This window comes from Semicossyphus pulcher, unplaced genomic scaffold, assembly GCF_022749685.1.
Source record: "Semicossyphus pulcher isolate SPU_LCO1_2020_fin unplaced genomic scaffold, fSemPul1.0.p SCAF_18, whole genome shotgun sequence".
Classification (NCBI taxonomy): domain Eukaryota; kingdom Metazoa; phylum Chordata; class Actinopteri; order Labriformes; family Labridae; genus Semicossyphus; species Semicossyphus pulcher.
The window spans coordinates 15,372,195-15,397,195 of record NW_027211691.1 but is presented as its reverse complement, the minus strand read 5'-3'; the positions used below and the strand labels follow the sequence as shown (position 1 = coordinate 15,397,195).

The 25,001-nt window shown below is 44.7% G+C and overlaps 1 protein-coding gene across 4 annotated transcripts in view; it reads right to left on the bottom strand.

Annotated features, from left to right (window-relative positions):
- atp8a2 (ATPase phospholipid transporting 8A2) overlaps nucleotides 1–25,001 on the bottom strand; it is a 51,473-nt gene that overhangs the window by 21,868 nt on the left and 4,604 nt on the right. For 2 of the 4 annotated variants that reach the window (XM_069667139.1, XM_069667140.1), the window contains exons 2-23: nucleotides 21,633–21,777; nucleotides 18,786–18,885; nucleotides 17,536–17,634; nucleotides 17,392–17,437; nucleotides 17,124–17,164; nucleotides 14,877–14,950; nucleotides 14,549–14,618; nucleotides 13,355–13,482; nucleotides 13,030–13,141; nucleotides 12,449–12,617; nucleotides 12,205–12,332; nucleotides 11,985–12,062; nucleotides 11,443–11,531; nucleotides 11,156–11,200; nucleotides 10,663–10,735; nucleotides 10,389–10,577; nucleotides 10,257–10,306; nucleotides 10,090–10,159; nucleotides 9,911–9,995; nucleotides 9,226–9,365; nucleotides 8,203–8,341; nucleotides 6,764–6,828 (exon numbers count right to left, since the gene is read on the bottom strand). In XM_069667139.1, the coding sequence (XP_069523240.1) occupies nucleotides 6,764–6,828; nucleotides 8,203–8,341; nucleotides 9,226–9,365; nucleotides 9,911–9,995; nucleotides 10,090–10,159; nucleotides 10,257–10,306; nucleotides 10,389–10,577; nucleotides 10,663–10,735; nucleotides 11,156–11,200; nucleotides 11,443–11,531; nucleotides 11,985–12,062; nucleotides 12,205–12,332; nucleotides 12,449–12,617; nucleotides 13,030–13,141; nucleotides 13,355–13,482; nucleotides 14,549–14,618; nucleotides 14,877–14,950; nucleotides 17,124–17,164; nucleotides 17,392–17,437; nucleotides 17,536–17,634; nucleotides 18,786–18,885; nucleotides 21,633–21,777 (2,135 nt within the window). Of the gene's footprint in view, nucleotides 1–6,763; nucleotides 6,829–8,202; nucleotides 8,342–9,225; nucleotides 9,366–9,910; nucleotides 9,996–10,089; nucleotides 10,160–10,256; nucleotides 10,307–10,388; nucleotides 10,578–10,662; nucleotides 10,736–11,155; nucleotides 11,201–11,442; nucleotides 11,532–11,984; nucleotides 12,063–12,204; nucleotides 12,333–12,448; nucleotides 12,618–13,029; nucleotides 13,142–13,354; nucleotides 13,483–14,548; nucleotides 14,619–14,876; nucleotides 14,951–17,123; nucleotides 17,165–17,391; nucleotides 17,438–17,535; nucleotides 17,635–18,785; nucleotides 18,886–21,632; nucleotides 21,811–22,512; nucleotides 22,555–25,001 lie in introns of those variants that run through there. The other 2 variants (XM_069667141.1, XM_069667138.1) reach the window with 2 other exon arrangements.

Sequence of the window (25,001 nt, the reverse complement as noted above, 5' to 3'; positions counted from 1 at the left end):
TCAGACCTGAGAGAGTCGAGTGACCCGCAGAGCAATGACCCCTCTGACACACACACACATTTACATGTATGTAACACAATCACATGAACAATGCAGGCCCTCTTCTTCTTGCCAGACAGCGATGCACACATGCGTCCCTCCTCTTCCCAACAAACCTCCCTGCTCTTGTTTTCTCAGCCTGAGGCCGTGTGTTTTTCTTTGTACGCCGGAATTCCTGTTTGCATTCACCTTTTTTCCCCCAAACAGGGGAAAGGAAAACAAAAACATAATGAAGGGATTAAAGGAGATTACAGGTTGTCAAGAGTTCTGAAAGTCAGTGTGTCTATGTGTGTGTGACGTGCATGTGTTTTTATAGAGAGGTGAAACATGTGTGTGCATGTTACGAGTGTGTCTGTTTGAATGTGCGTGCGCAGGAATCGTGTGTGTGTGAACAAGCAGCGTTCTGGCCTGCTTGTCTTCGCCTCATCAGAGCGGAATGGACACAAAAGCCTCGGAAGCATTAAACAAAGTAAACACATAAATGATTGCATAAATACACTGTACAGGAGACATGTGAGGTGATGGGTGTTGATGCATTAAGTCCTGCACACAGTTGGGGCTTAATCCTGTACTAGGTGTGTAAAGTTACGTCTTGTTTGCTAGCTGTGTTTAGCATGAAACAATGTAATTAAAAGGTGTTATAAAAGGGTCACACGCACAATGCCGATTGTCCTCCAGCGTAGCAGCGAGGTGCTAAAACACCACAGCGACTTGTCACAGCAGGTCCACTCAGAGCTTTAGCAGCAGCTAAGATAACCCAGGATATAACCAGGCTAAGTCTGCATGGAGCTGTAGAAGATTAAAGAGGTTACTTAGGTACAGATGCTAGTTAGCTTTAAAGCTAACAGGCAGCTTGTTACTTAAGCACAGAAAGTGAGGACCTAACTGTGCACTCAGGACAAATAACAGCAGCTTAACATGAAAGGAAACAGCTCCAGTATGATTAACATTACTCCAAAGAGAACAAACCAGAGAAAAACCCATTACGATGTAACGTCCCTCTTTCTCACGCTAAATTACCTGCTATTTTTGGAGGCCTGAGAGGAGAAAAAAAAAATGCTCTTTGATTTCGCCCGTTGCAATTTGACAAATCTCGTTAGCGAGCATTTGAAAGTTCCAAACTAAATGTTTACTTTTCATGTGCATCTGAGCTGGAAGAGGGCGGAAACACTGTAACAAACACACACACACACGCGCGCACACACACTTTGTAAACCATGTTCGCAGGCCCTTATTCGTGGAATTTTATCAGGCTTATATTTGGAGCGCAAAATGGGCAGGACGTGGAGGCGGTTTGAGACATCGCAGGTCACCTTCTGTCATTGCATACTTCACTGTAAAACGCACAAAAACACACACACACACATCTATATATATATGTGCATATAAATGAACACAGCAGGATGGGAAAGCCAAACGCTGATCCGCTCCAGACCACCCTCTCCATTCAAAGAGAGCTCGATCGCCCCAGCCATCATGACAAATGCACACAGGCCGAGAATAACATACACAAAAATGCACTAAGCGAGATAAATGGCAGAGCGTACGGACAAAAGAAGCCGACAAAGGACGAGGAGCGCGAGTAAACTGGACTTAGGGGGGGGAGGAAGAGAGAGAGAGAGAGAGAGAGAGAGCTGCTGAGTGAAGAGAAGGCGGGGGAGAGACACGCTCATAACTGAAGTGCAGATTCTGTCACCAGTGAGATTTAATATGCCGTTTAATTATCAGACTGTGCATCTGTGCAAACACCCACATCCTCTGCTGCCGGAGCCAGACACACACACACACACACACACACACACACACACACACACACACACACACACACACACGATCCCAACCAATAAAAAAAGACAGACACACATGTGGAGTTTAACAGTTTGACAAATTGAAGAATGCCAGAACAACAGAGGATGAAAGCTGAGGCACTATAAATATGTGTGTGTGTGTGTGTGTGTGTGTGTGTGTGTGTGTGTGTGTGTGTGTGTGTGTGTGTGCGCATAAAGATGATTAATGAGCAGAAGAAAGATGTTGTTTGTTTAAGAGTTGTACTGCGGGCAGCGTGACCGGGAGAGGGGGATTGTGGGAAAGTTAGATGTAATGTATATTCAGAACTATCAAGCTGATGAGGGTGATCATGTGCCACTAAACAGACTGTGCGTGCATGTGTGTGTGTGTGTGTGTGTGTGAGACAGATTCATACACAGAAATAAGAGGGTAAAACAGAGCCTCTACATTGTGCGTCCTGCACTGTTGACTAAACAGAAGCAGACAGGGGCTAAGATTTGTGTCAGTCTGTGTGTGGCATGTGAGCCGAAGGTGACAGATGGCGCTTGTCACAGCTTCGGCGGTCGCAAAACCGTTTACCCAGGAGGCATTGCTCGCAGGGTTTTGTTTTGATGAGGAGGAGCACCAAAAGGAGATCGCGTTACCCTCTCACTCAACGCCCTCACATGGCTCGGGCCAAGTCTCCCCCCGGTTTTTCTCCGTCTCCATCCAGATTGTCTATCTCATACATGAAGTACAATAAACAAACTCCTGAGCAGCCACAAACATAAACACACACATTTCACGGCTTCCCTCCCTCTTGCGAGCGCACATTTTTTACGTCCACGCCGCAGAGGTTGTGTAGTCGCTTCCCGTGCTAAGAGAGGGTGCTGACAGAGGTGCAGGTAGATGTGTGAACAAGCGTGGTCAGGGAGGGAGTGCATCAGATCAGACCTAACAACACAAAAAAAAAAGGATGCGATAAAAAGAGTAAAATGCTGCGGCTATTTTTTTTATTAATTGAGGGCACAAGGTCAAACTGGAGGTGAGATTTTGATAAGCAGCTTCTGTTTTCGCTTAAGTGCGGGTTACACTTTCAAACAGGCCGTCATGCACAAAGAAGCTGAGCCAGCGGGAGTTATTTTAAGTGTCAGATAAGTGTTGCTGTGAAGACAGTGTCGCTTTCATCCCCACTGACCGGCAGTCACAGCCAGAGCCCTCTGAAGCCGCTCGGATTGACAGGCATGACTGTGACACCGCGTGCAAACAGGAACACGCTACAGTTAACAGTCACAAGCTTCTTATATATGTTAAAACTCCACCTTTACATCCAGATATTAAAGATATTGTCTGCTGGTCTGAGGGGATGTCTTAAGATCCGGTTTGTCATGTTGTTTGTTCTGTGTTGCGTTCACTGCCAGTTAAAAGTGTGCATCAAACACCCCGGGCTCTAAAGCACACTGTAGATCATGCACTCGTTGATTGATAAATATTCCACTCATGACCCGGTGGTTTATGTGTCACGTCAGCCAGCTGTCTCTCTGTCTCCGAGTGCCATATAGAAACGTGTTAGTACAACCACTTTACAAAAAGGACCCTTTGAACGATAATAAATATTTAATCCAAAACCTTTTTAACAGAAATAACACCTTTTCCTGGAGCTGGTACTTGCTCAAGGACAAATCAGCAGGGTGGATGTTTGCCATCGCTGTGTGTTGAGGCCAGGCTCTCCTGCTGAATGATGGATATCCAAGGTTTTTTTAAGCAGCTGTTAAATGGAAAGTGCTCTTACATTACACAAAACCACATTAAGAATACTTCTATTCTTATTCTATCTATCTAATAATAGTTGATAGAAAGATTTGTGTGATCTTTCTCAAATCATTCAGTCGCTGGTGTTTATACTGGAGGGATCTTTAGACAGCCTCTCTCAGCAGTGCTGTAAATCCCTCATAGCTGCAGCCCATCCTGCCTCATTGCACGTCATTCAACTGCTTTTTGCCGCCTGAAACTTTTTCTAATGAAAGAATTTGAAAGTTCTCCTTTGTGGCGTGTAGCTGCAAATTATATTCAAGCCTTATGATAACAAAACGTATGTGTTATTGCTCCTTGCTACGTCCAACCCCCGAGGTAGACAGGCAGAACTTCTCTGTGGCGAAACACAGGCAATAACAGAAGGGTAAGACACAGGGCTGTCAACGAATGTTCTTAATTTGAATATATAACCCAACTGTAATAAAAACCGTATATATGGTTATTAAAATTAATATTCAATGTGAATTTAAACAGCAGTACCGTGGCTGTCTCGCGAGCACTCTCTTGGTTATGGAGCATCTTTGAATGCACGCAACGTCACTTTATACGTTCTTAATTAAAGAGGGGGTATTATGCTGTTTCACATTTTAAGACATATATATATATAATGTTACAATGTTGGATGTCCATTCTCAACCTGGGTGAAGTTTCAAATCTGTAGGTAAAAGTATGTTGGAGTAATCCCCAGGCTGCTCAGCTCAGTCTGCAGGCAGCTGTGAACGCCAGGTTTCACACAGTTTTTTCAACACACTGCACTTTGTGACATCACAAAGTGCAAGCCTCTGAAGGCCTCTGAGAGCTAGCTATCAGAAGAAAGTGGGCTTATAGGGGCGGGGTTTCTTAAAAGGGACAGAGCTGACTGAAAAATTAGGATTTTTGTTAACTGTAGATTATGCTAAGCTACTCCACAGGTATCACAGAGTGAAACATGAAGCTTCTAATTAGCATAATACCCCCCCTTTAACTTTAGTCTAGCTGAAACGAGCTAATACAACAACCGTGCGGCGTGTGGTAATGATGGCGGAGAATTTAAATCCCACCCCGGCAGGAGAGAGAGAGATTCTCACCTCCGGCTTAACAGACAGATATAGGTATGTTGACGTTCATGTTTAATAATGTTATATAATATATATAATATAATTATATTAATATATAATAATATAATAAATATAGCTGTCACAGCACAGCTCGCTTGGAGCGCTGAATGTCTGTTCAATCATAACCCAATTATTTTGAGTATTTTGCAAGGAGTAGGAAGCCTCTGTTGATCGTTAACAGGCCATGTTTATGTTTAAATATGTTTAGATTTTATATGCAAGTAAAACCCCTTTCCCAATGAAATTAGCGCGTTGATGCAGGTTTTTTAGACCCGGGAAGACTCGCTAATAAATGCGGATCGTCTCTTTTCCCATTGCCAGTGGAGTATACTGCTTTCGGTCCCTTTTCTGCTGCGTCACCGTCTGACGTCACAAACATGCTGGAGACAGGGTTGGTATGGTGAAGATGTTACGGTGGTTAGGTCTTTATTGCATCTATTACTCATTCAGTCTGTTTATCAAACTCAGGGCTGACAAATTGGGAATGATGTTCGAGCGCTGCTCGGACGGAGACGGGCGAAATTTGTAGCTGAGATGACGAGGAGTCGCAGAAGTTACAGACGGAGCATAGCATCGCGCCGGAAGGGGGCGGAGGTTAGTGTGTCGACACAGGTTTTGTGCTGATCGGAGCTGAGGCGATAATTACCTGAGTCATTTGACCCGGGTCCCGGTAACTTTTCCCACTAAGCAAAAAAGCCGGGTGTAAGCGGGTTTTCTGACCAGTGGGAAAGGGGCTTAAGTTTGCCTCTCGTATCGGTGTGCCCTCTTGTAGATATATTGCGCAAGAATAGATATTCGAATAGTTTGAACATATGTATTTTTTTAGAATGAATTTTTGACAGCACCAGAAGACAAAACAGAAACAACTTTTTTTTTATATCATCTGCTGAATGTTTCACCATCTGACCCAGACTATATCGACCAGACAGCAGTCAGAGTCTAAATAGTTTACAGTAAACGAAGTGATGCTAACAAAATCTTCCAAACCAAATTAAAAAGGATCCACTTACAGTGCTTACTGTATCGGCTTTCACCCTCTCGAACTAATTGCGTAGGAGATTCTCAGTAGAGCATCTTTATTACCCTGACGTTCAATGTTCACCCTGTCCAACTCAATTTACACAGCATCTAAGTGGCCTTGCACGCTGTCTGGCTTTTGACCAGCGGTTCCCAAAGTCTGGAAGCTTCCAGACACAACTTTAATGCATGTGAAGTTGGCATAATACGTGCAAAGCAAACTAATTATAGGCGAGAAGTACGTTTTAAATCATGAGCAACATTTAAATCCTTTCACACAGTATGCCAACTGGATGTCTCTAACACTGTGTTGATCATGCATTACGCTTAAAGCATCCTTTGCTTTACATGAAGCAGGAAAATTATAAATGTAAACATAGACTTTACTTGCGCCCAAACCCGTAAACATACACACACACAAAAACACAAACACAGTTCCTACGCTTAACATTTACGAGGCGTAATCTCCCCGGTCTCACACATAAACATCCTCTGTAAAAGTGGACACACTGTGAATGTGTGTGTATACATGTTTGAGTGCAAACAAAACAAGCAGGAGGCGGTGAGTGTGTGTGAATGTGTGAAAGAGAGACGGACACATGACAGCAATCAGGCCGCTTATGTGAAGCAGTCGCACATTAAGCCTGAATGTAAAGAACTCTCTAGAGATGTCGCTCTGATCTGAACACATTAATAGCCTGTCTGGTGTTTAGTTAGACATGTGTTACATAAACAGTGTAAGAATACTGTGCTTTCATAGGCAGGTACTGTAAGTGAGTGTGAAAGAGAGGGGAAGCTGTGATAGTTGTCTCTTTTCATCCCTTTCTCCAAAGGGACACCAGAGACTTTAATTACCTGCACCTGTGAGCACACAAAGAGCCCCACCCACCAATCTGGCTGCGGACCACACCCTAGTTCCCACGATAACCTGCTTAAGAACCCCTTCACACAAACCTACTTCCTCCTTTACACACAAACAAACACAAAAAAAGTCCCCGTACTGTACAAAGTGAGGAGGGGCTACTCACGTCCAGAGAGTCCTCGTTGACGATGATGAGGGACATGCCGTGTGTCACCAGGCGACAGGAGTAACCTGAGAGACGGAGGCAGGTAGAGGAAGGAGGAGAGCGGGGGGGATGGGAGAGGGATTAGATTTACTCAGACCCAAAACACAGGTGGGAAACTGGCTTCATGTACGAGTGGATTTGCTAAATCCTGCTGCATTCTCACACACAGCTATGTGACTCCACTCTCCTTCATCAGACCTCTATTGTAGTCTGTTGTGCTTATTCCATCTTCATCATGCATTAAACATGGCGATTATAACCTACAGTTGTTTATCTGAATAATGAGACATATGTGGAGAACAATCACATGAAGGTGTGTGAAAAATATAAGACAATTTGATGATTAAAGGAACAATATGTAACGTTGACAGCTGGCGTCCAAATTGAAAATATTGGAGAGTGTTGTCTCCCTCCGCCCTCTCCTCCCCAGATTCGAACGTTGAATGGAAAGCACAGGGCTGCAGCTAGCTTCGAGGCTAACTCCCCTAACTTTACACACACAGGAGCGAGCGGGAGGCAAGACGCGGGAGTGTGGCTTCAGGAGTATGTGGCTTTATCACACACACAGCCTCACTGTACAGTCGTTCTGTTATTTTCAGTTAGTTTCAGTTACCGATAACACTCTGCGCTGATCTGCTCCGATCCCCGTTTAACTCATGCACGCACACTCACTTCCTGTCTCTCTCACTCACTCGCTCCACCACCCGCACTCCCAAACAGAGCTACGCTTCTAGTACAACACGAAGCTTGCGCGGGTTGCCAGGTTGAGGACACCGAACCTACTCGAGCGCAAGTTGTGCACTTTGACAAAAGCAGGCAACGAGTCCTACGCGCCAATTTGTTTAGTATATGGCAAACCGGGGTGACGAAATGGGCAGCGGGCGGGATCGCGCAGGCCAAGACGCACACAGACGTTCCGCACCGGAATGGAAATTTCAGGAGGAGAACTTTACACATCATGGCCGTTTCATGATAAATTCCAGTAAATATATGACATATTGTTCCTTTAAACTAATATCGACAAATGTCTGCTTGTTTTTCAAGTCTTGTTTTTGTGGACATCTGCCACAAACCTCCTCCAAGACTGCCAAGAGAAACCAAACCCACTAGTGTCATTACTGTGCAACTTTAAGTGCCTTCTCTCCTGTGTACCCCGCATACTTACTTAGAGATTGGAGCCATGTCTGGCATTTCACAGTCAACATAATGCCTGCTCTTCTTCAGGCTGTAATTGAATAAACTGCACAATACATAGAGTTTCCTCGATGCTGAACATGCGGCTTCAGGGGGCTTTCCACACCATCGCTGGCTCGTCAGCTGCTCTTACTTTCCATCTGCTTTTGGCAGAGCTGTCCGTCCTGTGACTTGAACTATTTAGTGTGTATCTTAAATGTTTTTACCTATGTTGATGGCAGTCTCCTGCTTGTCTCCAGTGAGGACCCAGATCTTGATGTCAGCCCTCATCAGCGTGGCGATGGTCTCCGGCACGCCAGCCTGGAGACGGTCCTCTATGGCCGTGGCCCCCAGCAGTAGTAAGTTCTGTCGGTGGGAAACAACAGGTTAATAATAAGTCATATCAAGGCTGAAAACATGAGCAGCCTGTATGTGAGGGCCCCTTTATCTCCAGGGAACATCATCCATATCTAATTTAGCTCTGAGAGCGATGCCAGCGGGTGTAGCTCAGTTGCTGCCTCTGTACCAGCTCTGTGCGTTCGTGCCAAGAGGTAACCCATTACCTTTCCCCCCCTCGCTTTAATTTGTTCAGCATTTAAATGCATGTGTACCCTCATTAGACACACTCGAACGCACACGCACACACACTCGCACGGACACACAAGTTAACACTACTGTGTTGTTGACTCCGGTTTTATGGGGCTTTTGGCAGGCTGGTGCAGGTAATTACCCCTGTGGTCTCCCAGTCTGAGCCCCCCCTCCTCCTCCTCCTCCCGCTTCCTCTTTTTTTTCCTCTTCACTTACTTTTCTCACCTCCACTCACTGCGCGAAATCCTGGGTTTTCCCACCCATCAGCTCAAGTCCCTCCTGAATATCCTCTCCACTAATTAACTTTTTCCCCACTCAGCGACATTCTCTGACCAACCAGCAAAAGACTTTCACTATGTCTTCCTTTCAGCATCTCTCTTGGTCATGCTCTTCAAAATAAGACGTGCACCTTGAAGGGAAATCTGACTGTGCGAGTAATGAACTGAAGGAGCCCTGTGTTTATTCAAGTGTGGGGCTCAATAGAGCCAGTCTGCCACCTGCTGGCAAACAGGAAGTGTGTAATTGTGTATGTGTGGAATAAATGTATTCTCTTTTAGCGTTCTGCCTTGATTCAAAGTCTAAAAATACGATACATTTAAGACTCGTAGGAGCTTTGTTTTCACCACAATATATTACTATAGAGGAAGAGATGTTGCGTTTACCTTTTCCAGTAGTTCATAGCACTCTTCCAGTTTCTGAGCGCGGTCTTTGATCACAGTGCTGACACGATTGTATTCCTCCAGCCACTCCTGGTAGGCGCCTTCCTCCAGGTCCACATAGGCAAAACACAGAGTCCTCAGGCCTGGAAGGATGGGAGGAGGGTAAGACGATAAACCAGTGAGTGAATAATACGATATTTTTCCACTGGAATGATAAGAACTAGACAGCATGGAGGAGCCTGGAGACTCATGTCTTCACACTTAGATCTAAATTCAGATCAAATGTGAGTCATAAACAAGCCACAGTGCAATCTGCTTTCTGCTCTGCTAAAACTCCGGCCAGGCTGAAGACTTTTAGAAACTCTGTTTCCACGGAGACGTCCACTACATTGAGGAACAGAGGCGTCGGGATGCACTTCTTCAGGCATGAGATTTTATCAGACTTTTGAATGGCAGCGATTTTCTTTTTCTTCTTTGCATGACTGGGTTATATCGCCGCCTGTTGGTGTGGCATTCACATAACAGTGTTTCTGTTGTGTTTTTGTGTTTTCGTTTGGACAGGGATGTTTTTTATAACCGTGCTTGTTTGGACGGGGTTTTTCTTTTGGAAATGAAGGCGGGAAAAACTCGTGTAGACATGGCCTTAAGCTCTAAGACTTCTCCGTCTGCACTCGGTTTGTCTACTTACCTTCAGTAGCAAATTGTTCCAGATGAGCAACAGTTAATTCTTTGTACTGCGATGCCTCAGTCAGACGTTCAAAAATGACATTATCCTGGAGAAGAAAAAAAAGAAAGAAATTCAGCAAACATGAAAAATCTTCAGGAAGTTTGATGTGCTGAATTACACTCCTAATGAGATAAACATACCGCTCCTTTGCAGTACAGGCGCAGCTTCCCGCTGGGGGTTCTGACAACCACAGACATGCGTTTGCGGTTACTGTAAAGGAAGCAGTGGGTTTAGCTTTAAGACACAGCGGTCTTATATTACAGAGTTATTTACTGAGTGAGAAGATGAACTTTTATGGGAGCGTTACCTGGAAAACTCCAGCACATTCAGTAGCTCATAGCTCATCTCTTTTCCCCTCTGAAATACAAAACACAGCGTCAGCTCCTAATAGTGCGAACAGTCGCTCCTGCTGCAGTAACACACACAGAAACACACTTACAGCCTCGATTATGACTGAATCAGGGGTTCTTGCAGTGAAGACAAAGCCGAGGCCTTTGGCGCCTTTGACCAGCGCTCCTTCATCGGGCGATGAGGCCTGATAGATGATCTGGTTTTCCTCTCTCTCTGGGACCACCGTGTGGCACACTGCCATCATTGTCAGGAACTCACAGATCTGAGGGGATGTAGGCTAAACACACACACACAGAGGGGACGGAGTTTTTAAAAGTATCCCAGAGAAGGTTTGTTGTGAGAAAAGCTTTAAAGACACTTACATGGTTCTCTATGTTTTGGATGAGTGTTGGGTCGTCAAACTCAGTCGAGTTATTGCTATTGGACGGCAGATTGCTGTGAGACACGGAAAAGAGATATTTATTATTTTTGTTATTTTCCATTGATCCATTATCTTGCTGCTTATTCTGTTCAGGGTCGCGAAATCGGCAGGCTGACACATACAGACAGACACGCTCACATGCACACCTATGAGAAGTCATCAATGAACCTAACGAGCATGTCTTTGGACTGTGGGAGTAAGCCGGAGTACCAGGAGGGACCCCACGCATGCACGGGGAGAACATGCACACTCCACACAGAAAGGCCACGTAGCGCTAACCACTGCACCACCGTGCACACTTTGTTATTTTGCAGACATGAATATTTTTTGCATTAAAATAGCATCACACACTAAAATAGGTGAGCTAATTTCTTCAACATGCAGAGGCTAAAACATAATTAGAAAGGGAAGAGACGGACGAGGAGATGGCTCACCTGAAGTCCTCCATTGAACGATCACAGTCAAGATCAGGGAAGTGGCTTCAGTGATGAATGAGGTTGTAACGCAAAAGGAATCAGTTGATGAGTAGTTTAGTTCATTTGATTAATCATGCAGTACAATTAATAACAGATTATTCTTTACTATAATTAGACACTAAGTAATTAGTTTAACAGTTTGAGATTAAAGGAAACAGTGCTTTAGTGTCATTGGGAGGATCTTTTAGTCAGTACAAGTAGAGCTAAGAGGCGAGAATGAAGAAAGGAAAAAAGTGATGACTGACCCATAGGTAATTCCCGCAATGGTACACTTCTTAAAGTGCATGACGTTACAGGTCAGAGTTCCTGTCTTGTCGGAAAAGAGATACTTCACCTGGAAAATACAGAAATACGTAATGAAAGCAAAAACACAGAGCGCTTTGTAAACGTGTGTATTGACTAGAGATAGACCGATATGGTTTTTTCAGGGCCGATACCGATACCGATTATTAGTAGTCAAGGAGGCCGATAACCGATATTTGAAGCCGATATTCATTTGCAGTAAAAGTGAAAATATTGGCGTCAAAATTTTGAATAATACAAACTCCAACACTTAACTTTGTTTAAATGCCTTTAAGCATATGCATCAGAGCCAAAATAACCCAGTTTTAAAGTGATCTCTTATCGGCCGTCGGATAAAAAAAAATAATTAAAAAAAAGGCTGATGCCGATATGCGTGAAAATGCCGAATAACGGCGCTGATAATCGGTCTATCCCTAGTATTGATTGAGTATGTAATGATAATTTGGGGTATAAACACTCATGAGGAGGAGGTGGAGGAACTGACCTGGCCTAGTTCCTCATTAAGATTGGATGTTCTCGCCATGGCCGGCGTGTCTGTCTCTGAGTAGTACATCTCCATGTCCTGGTTAAAAGACAAAACACACGTAAATCAAACATTAATATAGCTCACTTCTTAAAGGGCCAGTTCACTGATTTTCAACCTCAGTCCTATCATGCTATCATGGGGAGCTAATGCCATTATGCCATTACAAAAACATACATACCCAGTTGATGAAGAGCGCCTGTGTGAACTTGACCACCTCCAGAGTGACCAGCAGGCTGATGGGGATCAGGTTGTTGTACAGGATGATGAACGTCAGCAGGTTGTATGCAAAGTTAGTGGAGATGTCGCCTGCACAAAAACACAACATTTACATATTCACTGAGAGTTAAATTGTGAATTAATCTAAATTGCTCTTTACTGTAAGAAGTGTTTAGTTCACAGGTTGTGTTTGTTTGTGTTCTCACCAGCCCGGGACAGGTACCAGCAGGCGTCTTCAGTGTGTTCTCTGTTCCAGATGGCGGCACCCACAGAGCTGACCAGGGCCATGACCAGCAGGATGCCAAACAAGACCAGGATCTGCATGTTGGTCACCCGCTCCACGTTAGAGCGCTTCAGGGGGGCCTTTGTGGAGTTCTAAGAGGTGGAACAAGTGAGAAACACAAAGGCACTCACATCACGCTGGAGCTGGATGAGAAGGCAGTTTCACTGATTCATTTCCAACGGTTTCTCTGCAGCAGCCTTTAAACACGTTTGCTTCACTAATCTAATTTGTCATGCACAATTACAAACATAAAAATCATTAAAATGTTTTTAGTATTTTTGGTTGCAGTTCAAACCCCGGGACGGATGATTAAAAGTACCTCTCGGCTTGGATGTACTCCCGGTTATGAATGCGTCAAACAGTTAATTAAACCTCTAAACTTCTCCTATGAGGCTCACGAGGAAGGAACACTCCAATAATAAAAAGAAATTCTAATTTAACTCCTTTGAAACCAGGATTTTTAAGGGATTATAAACAGCTTACAGTACTAAAACAAGGTGTTACCTGCATAAGTTTGGAGTCATGGCCAGTGTAGACAACAATTCCTGCAACCCACTGCGTGTTTCGGAGCTGGGCGCCGCGCAGCAACACCTGGTCTGGACCCAGAGGAGCTGGACTGAAGAAAACAAGAGAGGTAATGAGCAACAACACATGATTAATAAAAGCAGCTTTTGCCATTCAGAATTCAGAAAATACTGTGTATACAACAGGTATTTTCTTTTAAGTTACACCACTTGCTGACTTATAAAGTAAAAAAAGAAGACAACAAATGTCAACACTGCTAATCAATAAAAATCAAGAGAACGATGCATATGTGTGTGTGTCTCACTTCTGGTTCTCCAGCCGCAGCGTGCCAGTAAAATCATACAGGTGTCTGTTGGGGCCTTCGCACTCCAGACGGCCAGACAGCGCCATCAGATCCTCCAGGGTCTGAGCTCCAGCTGTGAGCGGGAGACCCTAGAACGAAAATAATTGTGACAAGTCAAGTAAAGGAAGGTTTGGTGAGGGAGCCCTTTAACCAAACCGGATTATGAGACAGTTTATAACAGAAAAGATAAAAACAGGTGAAGGAAAGAGGATGAGAACTACAAGAAACCGGATACGATTGTGTGTGTGACCCATGTGGATGTAAATGTGAGGGTTGTGAGGAAGTAAAGTTTCATTTGAGACGAGTCCTGAAAGCTGATGCCAACATTTTCAACATCTTTTATTTATGTTTTCATTTGCATCCAAACAGGAACACGTACTTCTCAAACAAGCCAAACTCTATACTTGAACATAACGACATCCTTTCACATGTGTTAGCACCATATTCTAAACCTTATTCTATTGTAGGTTGTACATAGAAATATATAATCTGTAGGAAGGGACGTGGATTTTAGGGATGGCAAGTGTTCTGGTTTCCGTTTGGAATAATATCCAAGTAATACTGACCAATCACGTATCAGCAGGCTGCGGCGTATGCAGCAAAAACAGTCCGTGTGGGAGCGGAACGTAATGCGTCGTAATGACATCCGCGAATTAGCCTCTTATTAATCTCTTTAAACAGACATCTGTATGCTAACAGCTAACAATCTGTCAGGTAAATTCCCTTGACGCGGTGTCACGAAAGCCGCTCAGCGTTCAGATTTCCCAACTTGCTCGAATGCATCACATCGATCCGACCGTTAAACAAACGAGCATTTTTAACGTAGTTTTCTTCTCCTTTTGAGACCTGACAAAGCTTCTTTTTTACTTTTTACTAATCTGCATCATGATGTTGATTTTTTGGCAAAGATAAGAGCCGTTAATTAAAGTAAATTACAAGAAAAACTGTTTCTTTTCCTGTAAACGATGCAGCATGCTAACTGCTGGCGACACGCCCAGCATGTTCACCGTTGTCCCCATCTCGTTGTCAGACTATAGCTGATGGGATCCGAGATTGTAGGTTGTATAATATTTATGTGGCCATATAGTTCCTTATTGACCATGTGACTTGTCCATGAACTGAGAAATGTGAGAGATGTGTGTTCCTGTGTCGTACCTGTCTGATCTTCAGGTTGGTTTCTCCGTCCAGGTTGGAGGTCTCTGTGTAACACATGGCCTGTGGCTCGCTGTGGAGAAGAAGCATCACAGCATTGAAGAGCTTAAAATGAATCACCAATCAATCAATAAAAGTTGTGAACACTTAATGTATTGATTAACTGACTCGTCAATGGATGTATTAATATCTAAACTAGTCATAACTCGTAGCCCTAAAGGTTATAAAACAACTGATTAGAACATATAAATATTAACAGACAAACACACAAAAATGTTTATGTATGCACACACATGCACACACATGCACACTCATACACATGGAGTCTGACCTGGAGGACACAATAACCATGTCAGCTGGAAGGTGCTGGCCATTGGTCACCTTCACTATGTCTCCTACTGCCACCTTGTGGCCAGGAAGCAGCAGTGCAGCGTGAGGGAGAGATAAGGGGGGTGTTAAGGTCGAGGGGTAAGGGGTAATGGGAGGAGTGAGGGGAGGCAGACAAGAGAGAGGAAACAAGAGGCAGGTTAATTGGTGACCAACCGAGAGGCAGCCGACAGAGAGAGGTAAAGTGACTGGGAGCACAGCGGTGCAAAGCTGTAACTGTTCTTATTAGACTGCAGAGATACACCAGATAAGACGGAAAGATAACAAGCACGGAAGAAGAGGAAAAAAAGAACAATAAGAAAGTAGAGGCTGCACAAGCCACAGCCATTAAAACATTAAACTAATACAACTTTTTTTTAAGGGAATAATTACTTTGACTCTTCATGGCATAAAAGGAAAGAATGGTGCTAAAATCCTTCTCTTGATAACGCAATGACGAGAAAAAACAATACAACAACGTGAAAAAGGCGAGCTGTAGCAAAGCATGTGGGCAGACAAGCTCAGACAGCCAGTGTGCTACATCAGGTGGCCTTTTATCTACTGAGTCTTGTTCTTCCGTACTCCTGAAATCTGGAGCCGTGTTTTCCCAGGTCTCTGGAGGGGAGATAATCTTGACGTAAACACAGATCATGAGCAGTGATCTGGGGACTGATGCCTCTTTTGGGACCCTCCTAAGAGGCAATCTGGCTTTCTACCAAAGCACTACTGAGTCATCAGAATGGTACAAACAGGTTTTAGCTAAAATATGTAACTACAAAATCAAAGTTTGCAACAAAGAGTTCCCCTCTACACGATTTCAGGCGCTTGTCATCACTTCTCTATAACATGATTACTGAGTTAGCAGAGCAGCTCTGCGCAAATTCCTTCACCTGTTCTGACCCTGAACAGTGGGGGGGCTGAATTCCTGCCGCACTCTATTGTAAAAAGAACCTTAGTTTGATTTGATGTGACCTGCTGGGCCGAGACTGTTCACAGCTGGACTCTTGAGTTAATGAGTACATTCACCGGATGACAAGAAAATTGTTATACATTTGTCGTGTAAAAGCACGCCGTGAACATGCATTGTGCGAGGGTTCATTTTGCTCAGGGTACTTTGGCAAAGATCGCACAGGACGAAAAAGCTTTATAAGAATCTCTGTTTAGGATGCAGACCACCTGAAAAACACCTTTTTACTTAAAGGTAAAATAAGTAGGATTTTCCTAGAAGAATAAAATATAATATAATACAAATCATCTCTTATGGGCCTCTATACATGTGTGTTGGTGAGTGTGTGTGCAGACCCTTGTGAGACCCTTCCCTCTGCATCTATTCTGTTGTTTTGCTTTGCACGGGACGTTTTCAGGAGGGGTGCTGTTGTGGTTCCCTGAGCCAATCACAGCGTATAGGTGAGTGTGGGAGTGGTTCAAATTAGCAACTGGGCCCCAGTCAGACCGGCAAACATGGCGAAAGAGCGATGCAGAGCTGGCCTTCTGTCTGTTGGACAGGTAGGTGACTCAAACCGGGTAGGACGAGCTAACCGGCGGTTAGCATGCTAGCGCAAATCTATCCGGCGGTTAGCATGCTAGCGCAAAGGGAACCAGCGATTAGCATGCTAGCGCAGCGGTAAACATGATGCTGTCGGTGTTAGTTCGGCGGGCTGGGCGTCTCGCACGAGAGAGTGAGAGTGAGCTTCTGGTGACGCAGAGCCCAGGAGGAGGGGGCCCAGTTTGAATGTGTTGTTGACAAAATGCAAGGAAAAATCCTTCTTATTATACCTTTAACTAACAAAAGGTCTGCATACGTGGAAAAGATACATATATGTGGCAGATCCTGATCAAACACAGACGACAGACTAACCACAAGAAGTCCTCTGAGACAAATGTAACCATTTTATAATGAAATAAAGCAAAGTCAAGATGTTTTAATCCTGAACTTTACAAAACTAGAGGAACAGCATGTCTGTTTGCAAAATAAGTCATATGTAATGATCCTGTCTGACTAATAAGTCCCTGCTTAATGCATCATCTCATATTGATTTGGTTTTATTTGCTTATTTCCTTCAGAAGAAACGTATCCTTTCAGCCTGTGATTCTGAGATGCATCACACAGTATTATATTACCTCATTCATGCCATTAAAGAGTTCATAACTGAATTGTAAAAGAGAGAGAGAGAAAGCGCGGGAGTGATGAGTGAGATGAAGTCTGTGATACCTGTTTCCAGATGACCGTCTGCCAGGCTCCGTTCCGCAGCACTGAGAGACAAGGACAACACAGCCATCAGTCAGCCTATAGACAGCGCTCATACAGTATTCATAGCCTCTAAACTTTTGTCTGGGGTCGGCACTATAGTGAGTGACAGACAACAGCTATTCACTCAGCCATGAAAGGAAAACAAAACCCACGCAAACGGACACGAGCACACTCATGGAAAAGCGCACAGACAGTTGATTATTAGCAAGCGCACACACGCAGACGATACCTGTTGTCTTCTTCTTGTTCACCGTGTTGTCCGCTTTGTGTCTTTTCTGTAAAGACACACACACATCATGCATTAGCTTCTACACTTTAAGTGTTTTAATAGGAGTCATTTCTGTCCATGTAGCTGCTGCTGTGTTTTACTCACATAGTCCTCTATGATCTCTTTGATCCCGGCCACGGTGAGGATGAAGATGAGCGGGACCAGTGTGGTGTAGCGGCCGGTCGGGGATACATCAGGGATTTGCTGAGGAGAGTCAAGAGTGGCAGCACTCAGAAATCGTTGCTAAAAGCGAGTGTTGAAAAGCTTAAAGCATCCATAATGGACCATCACAGCGCTGGCAGAGATAAACATGAGTTTTTTTTTACTGCATTAAGGCACGAGACGTGAGCCTGATGGAAGGAAGGGAAACTTTTTAAGAGGCGCAGAGATAAGCAAAATAAACCCCAGTCCTTTTTCCCAGTCATCCACGGGGAAAAGGATATCAACCAATCAGGAAGCGACTACATGTTATCTCCAATTATCATATTTTAAAGGAGCAATTCGCCCCTGGAAAAAGCCTCTGCCAGTCAAAGCTGGTGTTCTATGTCATCAATACAAGCAATAATATTTGACACTGGCGCCATAGCTGTGGAGAAAGTTGTACAAGCAGCTCGTTGTTTTGCGCATTCTACATTCCTACAACACCCAGCGTGCATTGCGCCCCTCCCTCTGAAAGGAACAGCCCAGCGAGAGACGCTGGAGTGTAATACTACCGTTTTTAGCTGCAGGTAATGACGGTACAGAATCCGAAATACGACAAGAATATACCGGTGGATCGTCAGGTCTGCAGTCTACATTTTAAACCTGAAGATTTTGATCGAGCCATGACATCGGAGGCGGGCGTCCGAGATTGAGGAAGTGTAGTTTAGTGAGCTCCCTGGCCTCCTTGAGCCATTTTACGTAGTCTGTTTTCCAGGGCTCATTGGAGAAGCGGATAGCGTCCTCCAAAGGCACAGAGTAAAGCTGCATTTTTTTCCTACCATAATGGCATTAGCTCCCCGTAATAGCATGATAGGACTGAGGTTGAAAATTGGAGAACTGGCCCTTTAAGTTCAGAAACAGTCTGATAAAACAACATGCAAAACTTTTGGGGAATGGGACCCATTATATCATAATCATGATTTGTGTTTCTCTTTAATGGTGTTCCTTGAATCTCTGAGAAAATAAAACAATCGTAAATTTTGCCATCAAGAAAACGACTCTCAATAAAACATCAACATCTCCGGTTTCGAGCCTGTGGGAATCTCTAATACTGATTTAGCAGGATTTATCATCCGAAGCCTGCGTGGGCCACAGAATCAAACAACCAGCACACCGAGCCAAGACGTTTCTGCTCTCTGTGCGTGGGGGTTTACCTGCATGAGTGCGATGAACAGGAAGAAGGCGTTCGCCGCCCGCCTGATCTGCTCGTACAGGAACCGGGGCAGAAAGGTGAGGACCCCATACTTGGTGGTACTGCAGAAAAAAGGAGAGACAAGGAGAGAGAAAGTTTACTCTTTGTTTACATTAACAGATGCGAGCTGAGCCAGGAGGTGCATTAGCTAAAGTAGGAATTCATGCATAAATTGTGTGTTAATGATTTTTTAACCTGACACGCTGCAGGAGCATTACCTGGAAGGCTACAGATTTGTTATTGCAGCACTTAAAAATCTATTAGAAACTTATTTATGCTCCAGGAGGGCAAACGGACACATCACACCAATAAATAGATATAAATCCAGCATCTAAATTTAGACGCAGCACCCCAGAAATCAGGTGCACAAATCCTTGGCGACGCCGACCTGTCTGTCAATCAACTGTACTGATCAGACAACTGTATTGATTACCCTTGTTTGGAGCAGGAGCTACCGTAAGAGCTTTTATAGAGGCTAAAAATAAAAAAGGCAACCTTCAGGTCAAGCCCTGCCTTGTTTTTCTTCCTGAGTGAAAAGGGAGTGCTTTTGCGATGGCCTTTGTTTAATGGATAGTACATGTTTGTGTGCGCGAGTGCATCAGGTAAGTGAAACACATCACTCGACCTCAGCTGAGTTGAAACTGCACCACTCTCAGAGACACAAAACTACAAAGAGTTTGCAAACTTAACAGAGTAGCAACAGCTGTTAGTATGCATCACACACACACACACATGCGCGCGCTTACACACTTAACGTCTTGACCCTGATCCTCTTGATTCCTCGGGGTAACTGATACTACACCTATGATCCAGCAGATAAGGCTCCCCTAATCAAATCAAAGACAAGTGATACCAGACTCCACACACACGACAAAGTAACACGCGCGCTTTCTCACTAAACCAGACAAAAAACGGTTGAAACATCTGTCTGGTTTCATACTATGGATGTCCAACTTGCTTGTGGCGGTAACAGCTGTTAGCTGCAGGGGCTTTCTCTCCAGCTGCTTTGTGCCTTTGTGAAAAAGGGTCAGTGTTCTTCATACATTACAGGCCAAAAGAAAGCAGTAAGCTGAAGGCAGCTGAGTGGAAGAATGCACTCAGGTAGATGTGTTGAAAAAGCAGATATTAGTAAAAGATATCCTCATGTTTTGTTTTTCAGAGAATAATAAAGCAGGCTACTTTGTGCACGAGAAAGCAGCACTAATGCCCACGATGTACAAACTGCTTCCAATGAAATATGAAGGTGGGAGATCCATCGAGGGGGGAGGAGGTGAGTCGAGAGTGCAGATAAAAGCTACACGGCTTTAATCTCAGAAAAATCAATAAGGCTATTGAACCTTTAAAACATAAACTAAAGAGTTACAGGAACACGGGGACATCAGAGGGCACGTCCGCAGAGCCAAAGTGCTCCTGACGCTCCAATCAGCATGCGGCAGGGGCCAAAAACAAACACACGCCGTCCAATCAGGTGAGACAGAAGGCGCTCGCCTCACCTTAATCGTATTTGTAGAGCTGAAATAGGCTCTTTTAAAAGTGAAATTGAATCTTCTGATGATAATAATGGCCCTTCCACTGAATATCACCTGACGAATGACAAGCTTTCACCTCGTGAGAACATGACCCCAGTGGAGCCAGGCGCAGTTTGCAAACAGGAATAATAAAAAGTAAACAAACTGAACTTTAAGCGACACTGTTTCCCTGACTCCCACTTACTATTTACAGCCACAAAAAGTGCCATAAAATATGGCGCCGACAGCCGGGATAATGTTGATAAAAGAGACAACAGTTACCCTGCCTGTGACAGATAAGTACATACATACATACAAACAGGAAATTCACTCAGACGTTCACTGTTGAACCACAGGAGGCCGTCAGGACACATTAGCGTAACATACAGAGTAATAATACTCTTGTGAAGTGTGGTTGAAGATTTGTAGCTCTCCTCAGCTCCTCAGGCCACAAACAGTCATTACAAAGACATAACACATCCAGCCTTTAACCGAGGTAAATCACATCACACGACTTTCATTCACAGCGAAATCCTTTCTACAACGAGTTCCTCCAATACAAACACAGAATACACCTTTGCCCGGATTGACACAGCCGAGGCGCTTTCTGTAATTTATGTAAACAAATGTACGTGTAGTTACTTTACTTCCATTGGCAGCCTGAAATATTCATGAGGACGTATTGATTAAGCAACATGTTAAGTTGTGAAGCCTAGCGCTTTTCTCTCCAATTCTTCATTCAAGCAGTGACATATGTCCGCACTCCTCATTGCAAGTAATCACTTAATAGGTGAGTTATTAAACGGCTTCATCGACAGAGTTTTGTGTGTAGAAGTGCTGTAATTGTGAAACTAATACATGTATTACTTTTAAGTACATGAGACTCAAGGCAAAACAGGGGAAATGTTCAAGAGGAAGAAAAAGAATCTGAGCGGTTCAAAGTCTACTTGTCGCATGCAGCATGCCGGGTAGAAAAGCATACAGGCTGTAACGTCCTTCAACCTAACGTGTGTAAAGCCCCTTTGAGCAAATATCCACAAAGCAGGAGTGCTCTTTTGCAAATCCCAACAAGCCAACCCTGAACTCCGACCTTCCTGGAAAGAGTTTAAAAAGTACAAAAGAAAATAAATGCAAAATAAGCAACTTAAACTTCTTGGCTCCCATTAAATTATCTCTTCCTGTTCCTGGAGTAGGTTACCACCTGACTTTCAGTGAACACCCAAAGAAATAATCTGCGCACAAGCCACAAAACATGCATCAACGTGCAGCGATCCCAGAGTGGGAGAGAGAGTAACACCTACCTGACATGGTTGTCGCAGAACTTGGTGATCTGTTGCCGGTTGAGCAGCACCGTCCGCGCCGTGGCGTCTACGGGATCCGCCTGGGAAGTGGTCCCGGACATTTCATCATCTGCCTTGCGGTAGCCGGCGGACGAGCAAGCAGGTCCTGCACCGTTGGATTGATGGGAGAGAGGCGAGGCTGAGTGATTGTGAGTGAGAGACAGTGAGACAGAGATAGAGAAAGAGAGAGAGGGAGAGAGAGAGCGAGGGAGGGGGAGACAGAGACATAGACGGGAGACGTGGTTTACAGTTCAAAAGCGAAGGCGACCAATTAGTACTAGAGGCTACTGTATGCTGATGTATGCTGAAGCCGGTGGGGTCGATTCAATGACGTTTCCCGTTATAGACACCCCCCTTGTCTGTCAGTATTATTATGCAGGTACCGTCAATGCACACACGCGCGTTTCGCGACGCCCACGGGACCCCCCGCGTATAATGGATGTGCTGAGGGATGCACAATGGCGAACAAACACACAGGGTTCGTCTGTTTTATCAGCACGTCAACTTGTGCACATGTAACACAGAGAAGATCTGGGCTGTCATTAAGCTTCAGGAACAAATCATCCCAGAAAGAAGTGACAGAAGAGGATGCAACACGCTTCTCCTGCAGACTCCCTGCCTCCCCGCCTGCCTGGCTTTGTCATCTCCAACCATTTTAAAGCGTCGTGATCTCCGCTCATTCACCCCCGCACGAGCTCCAGGAGCGGGACTTTCATAATCCTCGAGTGCGCCTATTAACTGGATAATATGTGTGGTTCTGCAGGGGCACTACGGGAAAGTGAGGGCAATGCAAACAAGTCTGAATGCCACAGTTTACTCAGCTGGTACAACAACGGCAAACCTGGGCGAGGACAGATGCAGCAGCACGCCCGTGCCTCCTCTCTCCTCCCTCGGCCTCGCTGAAGAGGAAGCTCCCGGTCCCGGTGAAAGATACTGGCCCGCCAAGCTCCGCTGCAGTGTCATCTGGCCACCTGCCGCCTCGGGATGGCTTTTTATTGGGCTCGATTTGGACGATCTCCCCCCTCCAGTCTGATGCTCAGCGGCTCGCACTGCTGCCAGTCCAGACAACAAGAGGAAGCCATATGGAGCTCCTTCAGTGCTGCGGAGGGGCAATGCCGGGGCTCCGCTTTTAAAGGGCCAGACGCCTCATATCGCCTTAAGGTTGTGGTCGGACTCAGGTGGGTCGAATGACAAGCCTGAGGCAGGAGGCATCCATCAGGAGATCACTTCATGTCGCTTCCCCTCCACTGGGATGAACGAGCAGTGTTCACGGACCACAGGTTTCTGCACTTTACACCTCTCTCGTTAGTTTGCATGTGTGCTGACAGTTTGTGGGTTACACTGCAGCTCCAGTAATGCAGGGCAGAATATTATGGTAGCCATCTGGTAAGCTACTTCCAAAATCCTGTAATATTTGTGATACTATTCTCACAAGCCATTTAGGTATGTCAGTAGCACTCAATCATAAATACATAGTGAGGTCAAATGCATCCTATATTATTACTACAAGCGCTATTAATTCACGTTTAATTCTTATTTGTATGTGCGGTTGTTTTATTCCTTGGGATCTGCGATGTGTCCATCTGTGGGTGAGTCTGTGAGCGAAACAACAACAGGCTAATTGCATTAATAATTTAGAAAAGAATAAGCACTGCCAGTGCCAGCAGATTGAGTTTCCACAGTCCACACTACTCTTTTTTTCTGCTGCACTACATTCCTTTAATAAATGGTAATTCTCTCCCCTCATCAATAACCAAACTTAATGTCATTATCGTCCACTCAAGCTGTTGTGCCAAAGTAGGCGAGGAATTGTAAAATGACCCTGACATACGCCGGGCAGGCTTATCTATTGGATATCATCACATCAGACCTCCACGTTTCCATTGAAAGAGACTTAAAGATGTCTGTTTACAGGAAACAGCAACAATAATAATTTTCTAAATGCAGCTGAATGTGTTTTGAGTGCTTTTAGCATTTTAATGTAAAAAACTTTGCAAAAGAAACCTGCTGGAGTTTAGTTCCGTGCTATTCCACAGCAGCTCCCAAAGTGTCTTCACAGGGCAGAGAGCAAGGGGTCAAAGTCCATCCAAGCCAAATGATAATAAGCAGGCTATCTCTCATCTCTATATCTCTGACCAGGCTATTAACTCGGGACCTAACAGAGCTGTAAGTCAAATTCACAGCTCAGCAGTGCAAACGGCACCGGGGTCAATGAAGATAGCGTGAGATTGCTGGGAAATGATTAAGGGTGATACAAGGTTAAAGGTAGAGGAGGTCAAAGCACATTGTAATGTAAAGCACCTTTCTCTCCCTTGCTTTTTTCCTTTACCTTGTTGCTCCCTTACCTCTACCTTTTAACCTTTCAACACTCCACCTTCCCATGCAGATCAATACCGGCTTTCTCAGCAGCCCACTTCAGCTCTGATTCATTTCTGAAGGGATCAATGCCTCGGTTACTCATCTCTGATGGAGTAGAGGCGCAGTCACCTCCGTAACTCATTACCGATGCACCACCGATGAGTCAGCAGCAAACCCCAGCAGAGCACAGCCAGGTCAATTACACGTGAAGCACCCAGGGGCGAACAGACAGTTATCACAGGTCTGATAATCTGCAGCCGGAACAGGTAAGGCTAGACTGATCCCACCTCGACGAACACACGGAACAGATACGTTGCTAACAAGATACTAACAGCGACCCATTTGGTTGGTGAGGCTCAAACAGGAAGTGTTCCCTTAATGCAACAAACCGAACGTTCTCCTGTTATTAGAAGTCCATTAAGGCCAAATGTTTTACACAGAATGCAGCAAGTAAGCAAAAAAGGAGACAAGATGTCGCTCAACACGACTGAGCTTCATGATATCTCAATATGGAGTACTGACTTTGTGTTTGGGATTGAGCCCAAGCTGCCCTGGCCTGGAGCCAAAGTTTCACTGTTAAAAAGCACGGCTGCTTAATAATGGATAGCACCAGGCTGCATTATTCATCTACATTTTCCAGTATGGCAGAGCCTACTTCACCAGACTCTCCGCCTTGGTGCTGCCTTCGCCCCAAAGAACCACTCGCATGCCAGCCGCTATCACGGTGTCTCCCTCGGCGGCTGTGTCAGTCACTGCCAGCATTGTGTTTTTAAATGGCTCAGACGTCTCAGCTTGAGATGCCTACACGATGAATTTAAAAGAGATGTATCTTCCAAACACGGAGATGAAATGAGCCAGAGAGGAAATAGCTGCTAATCATAACAACAGTTATAGTAGAATGGCTACAATTATCCACAGCTGTCGAAGCTATCCCGCCCCCACGAGCCACACAGAGGACAGTCACTCTGGCTG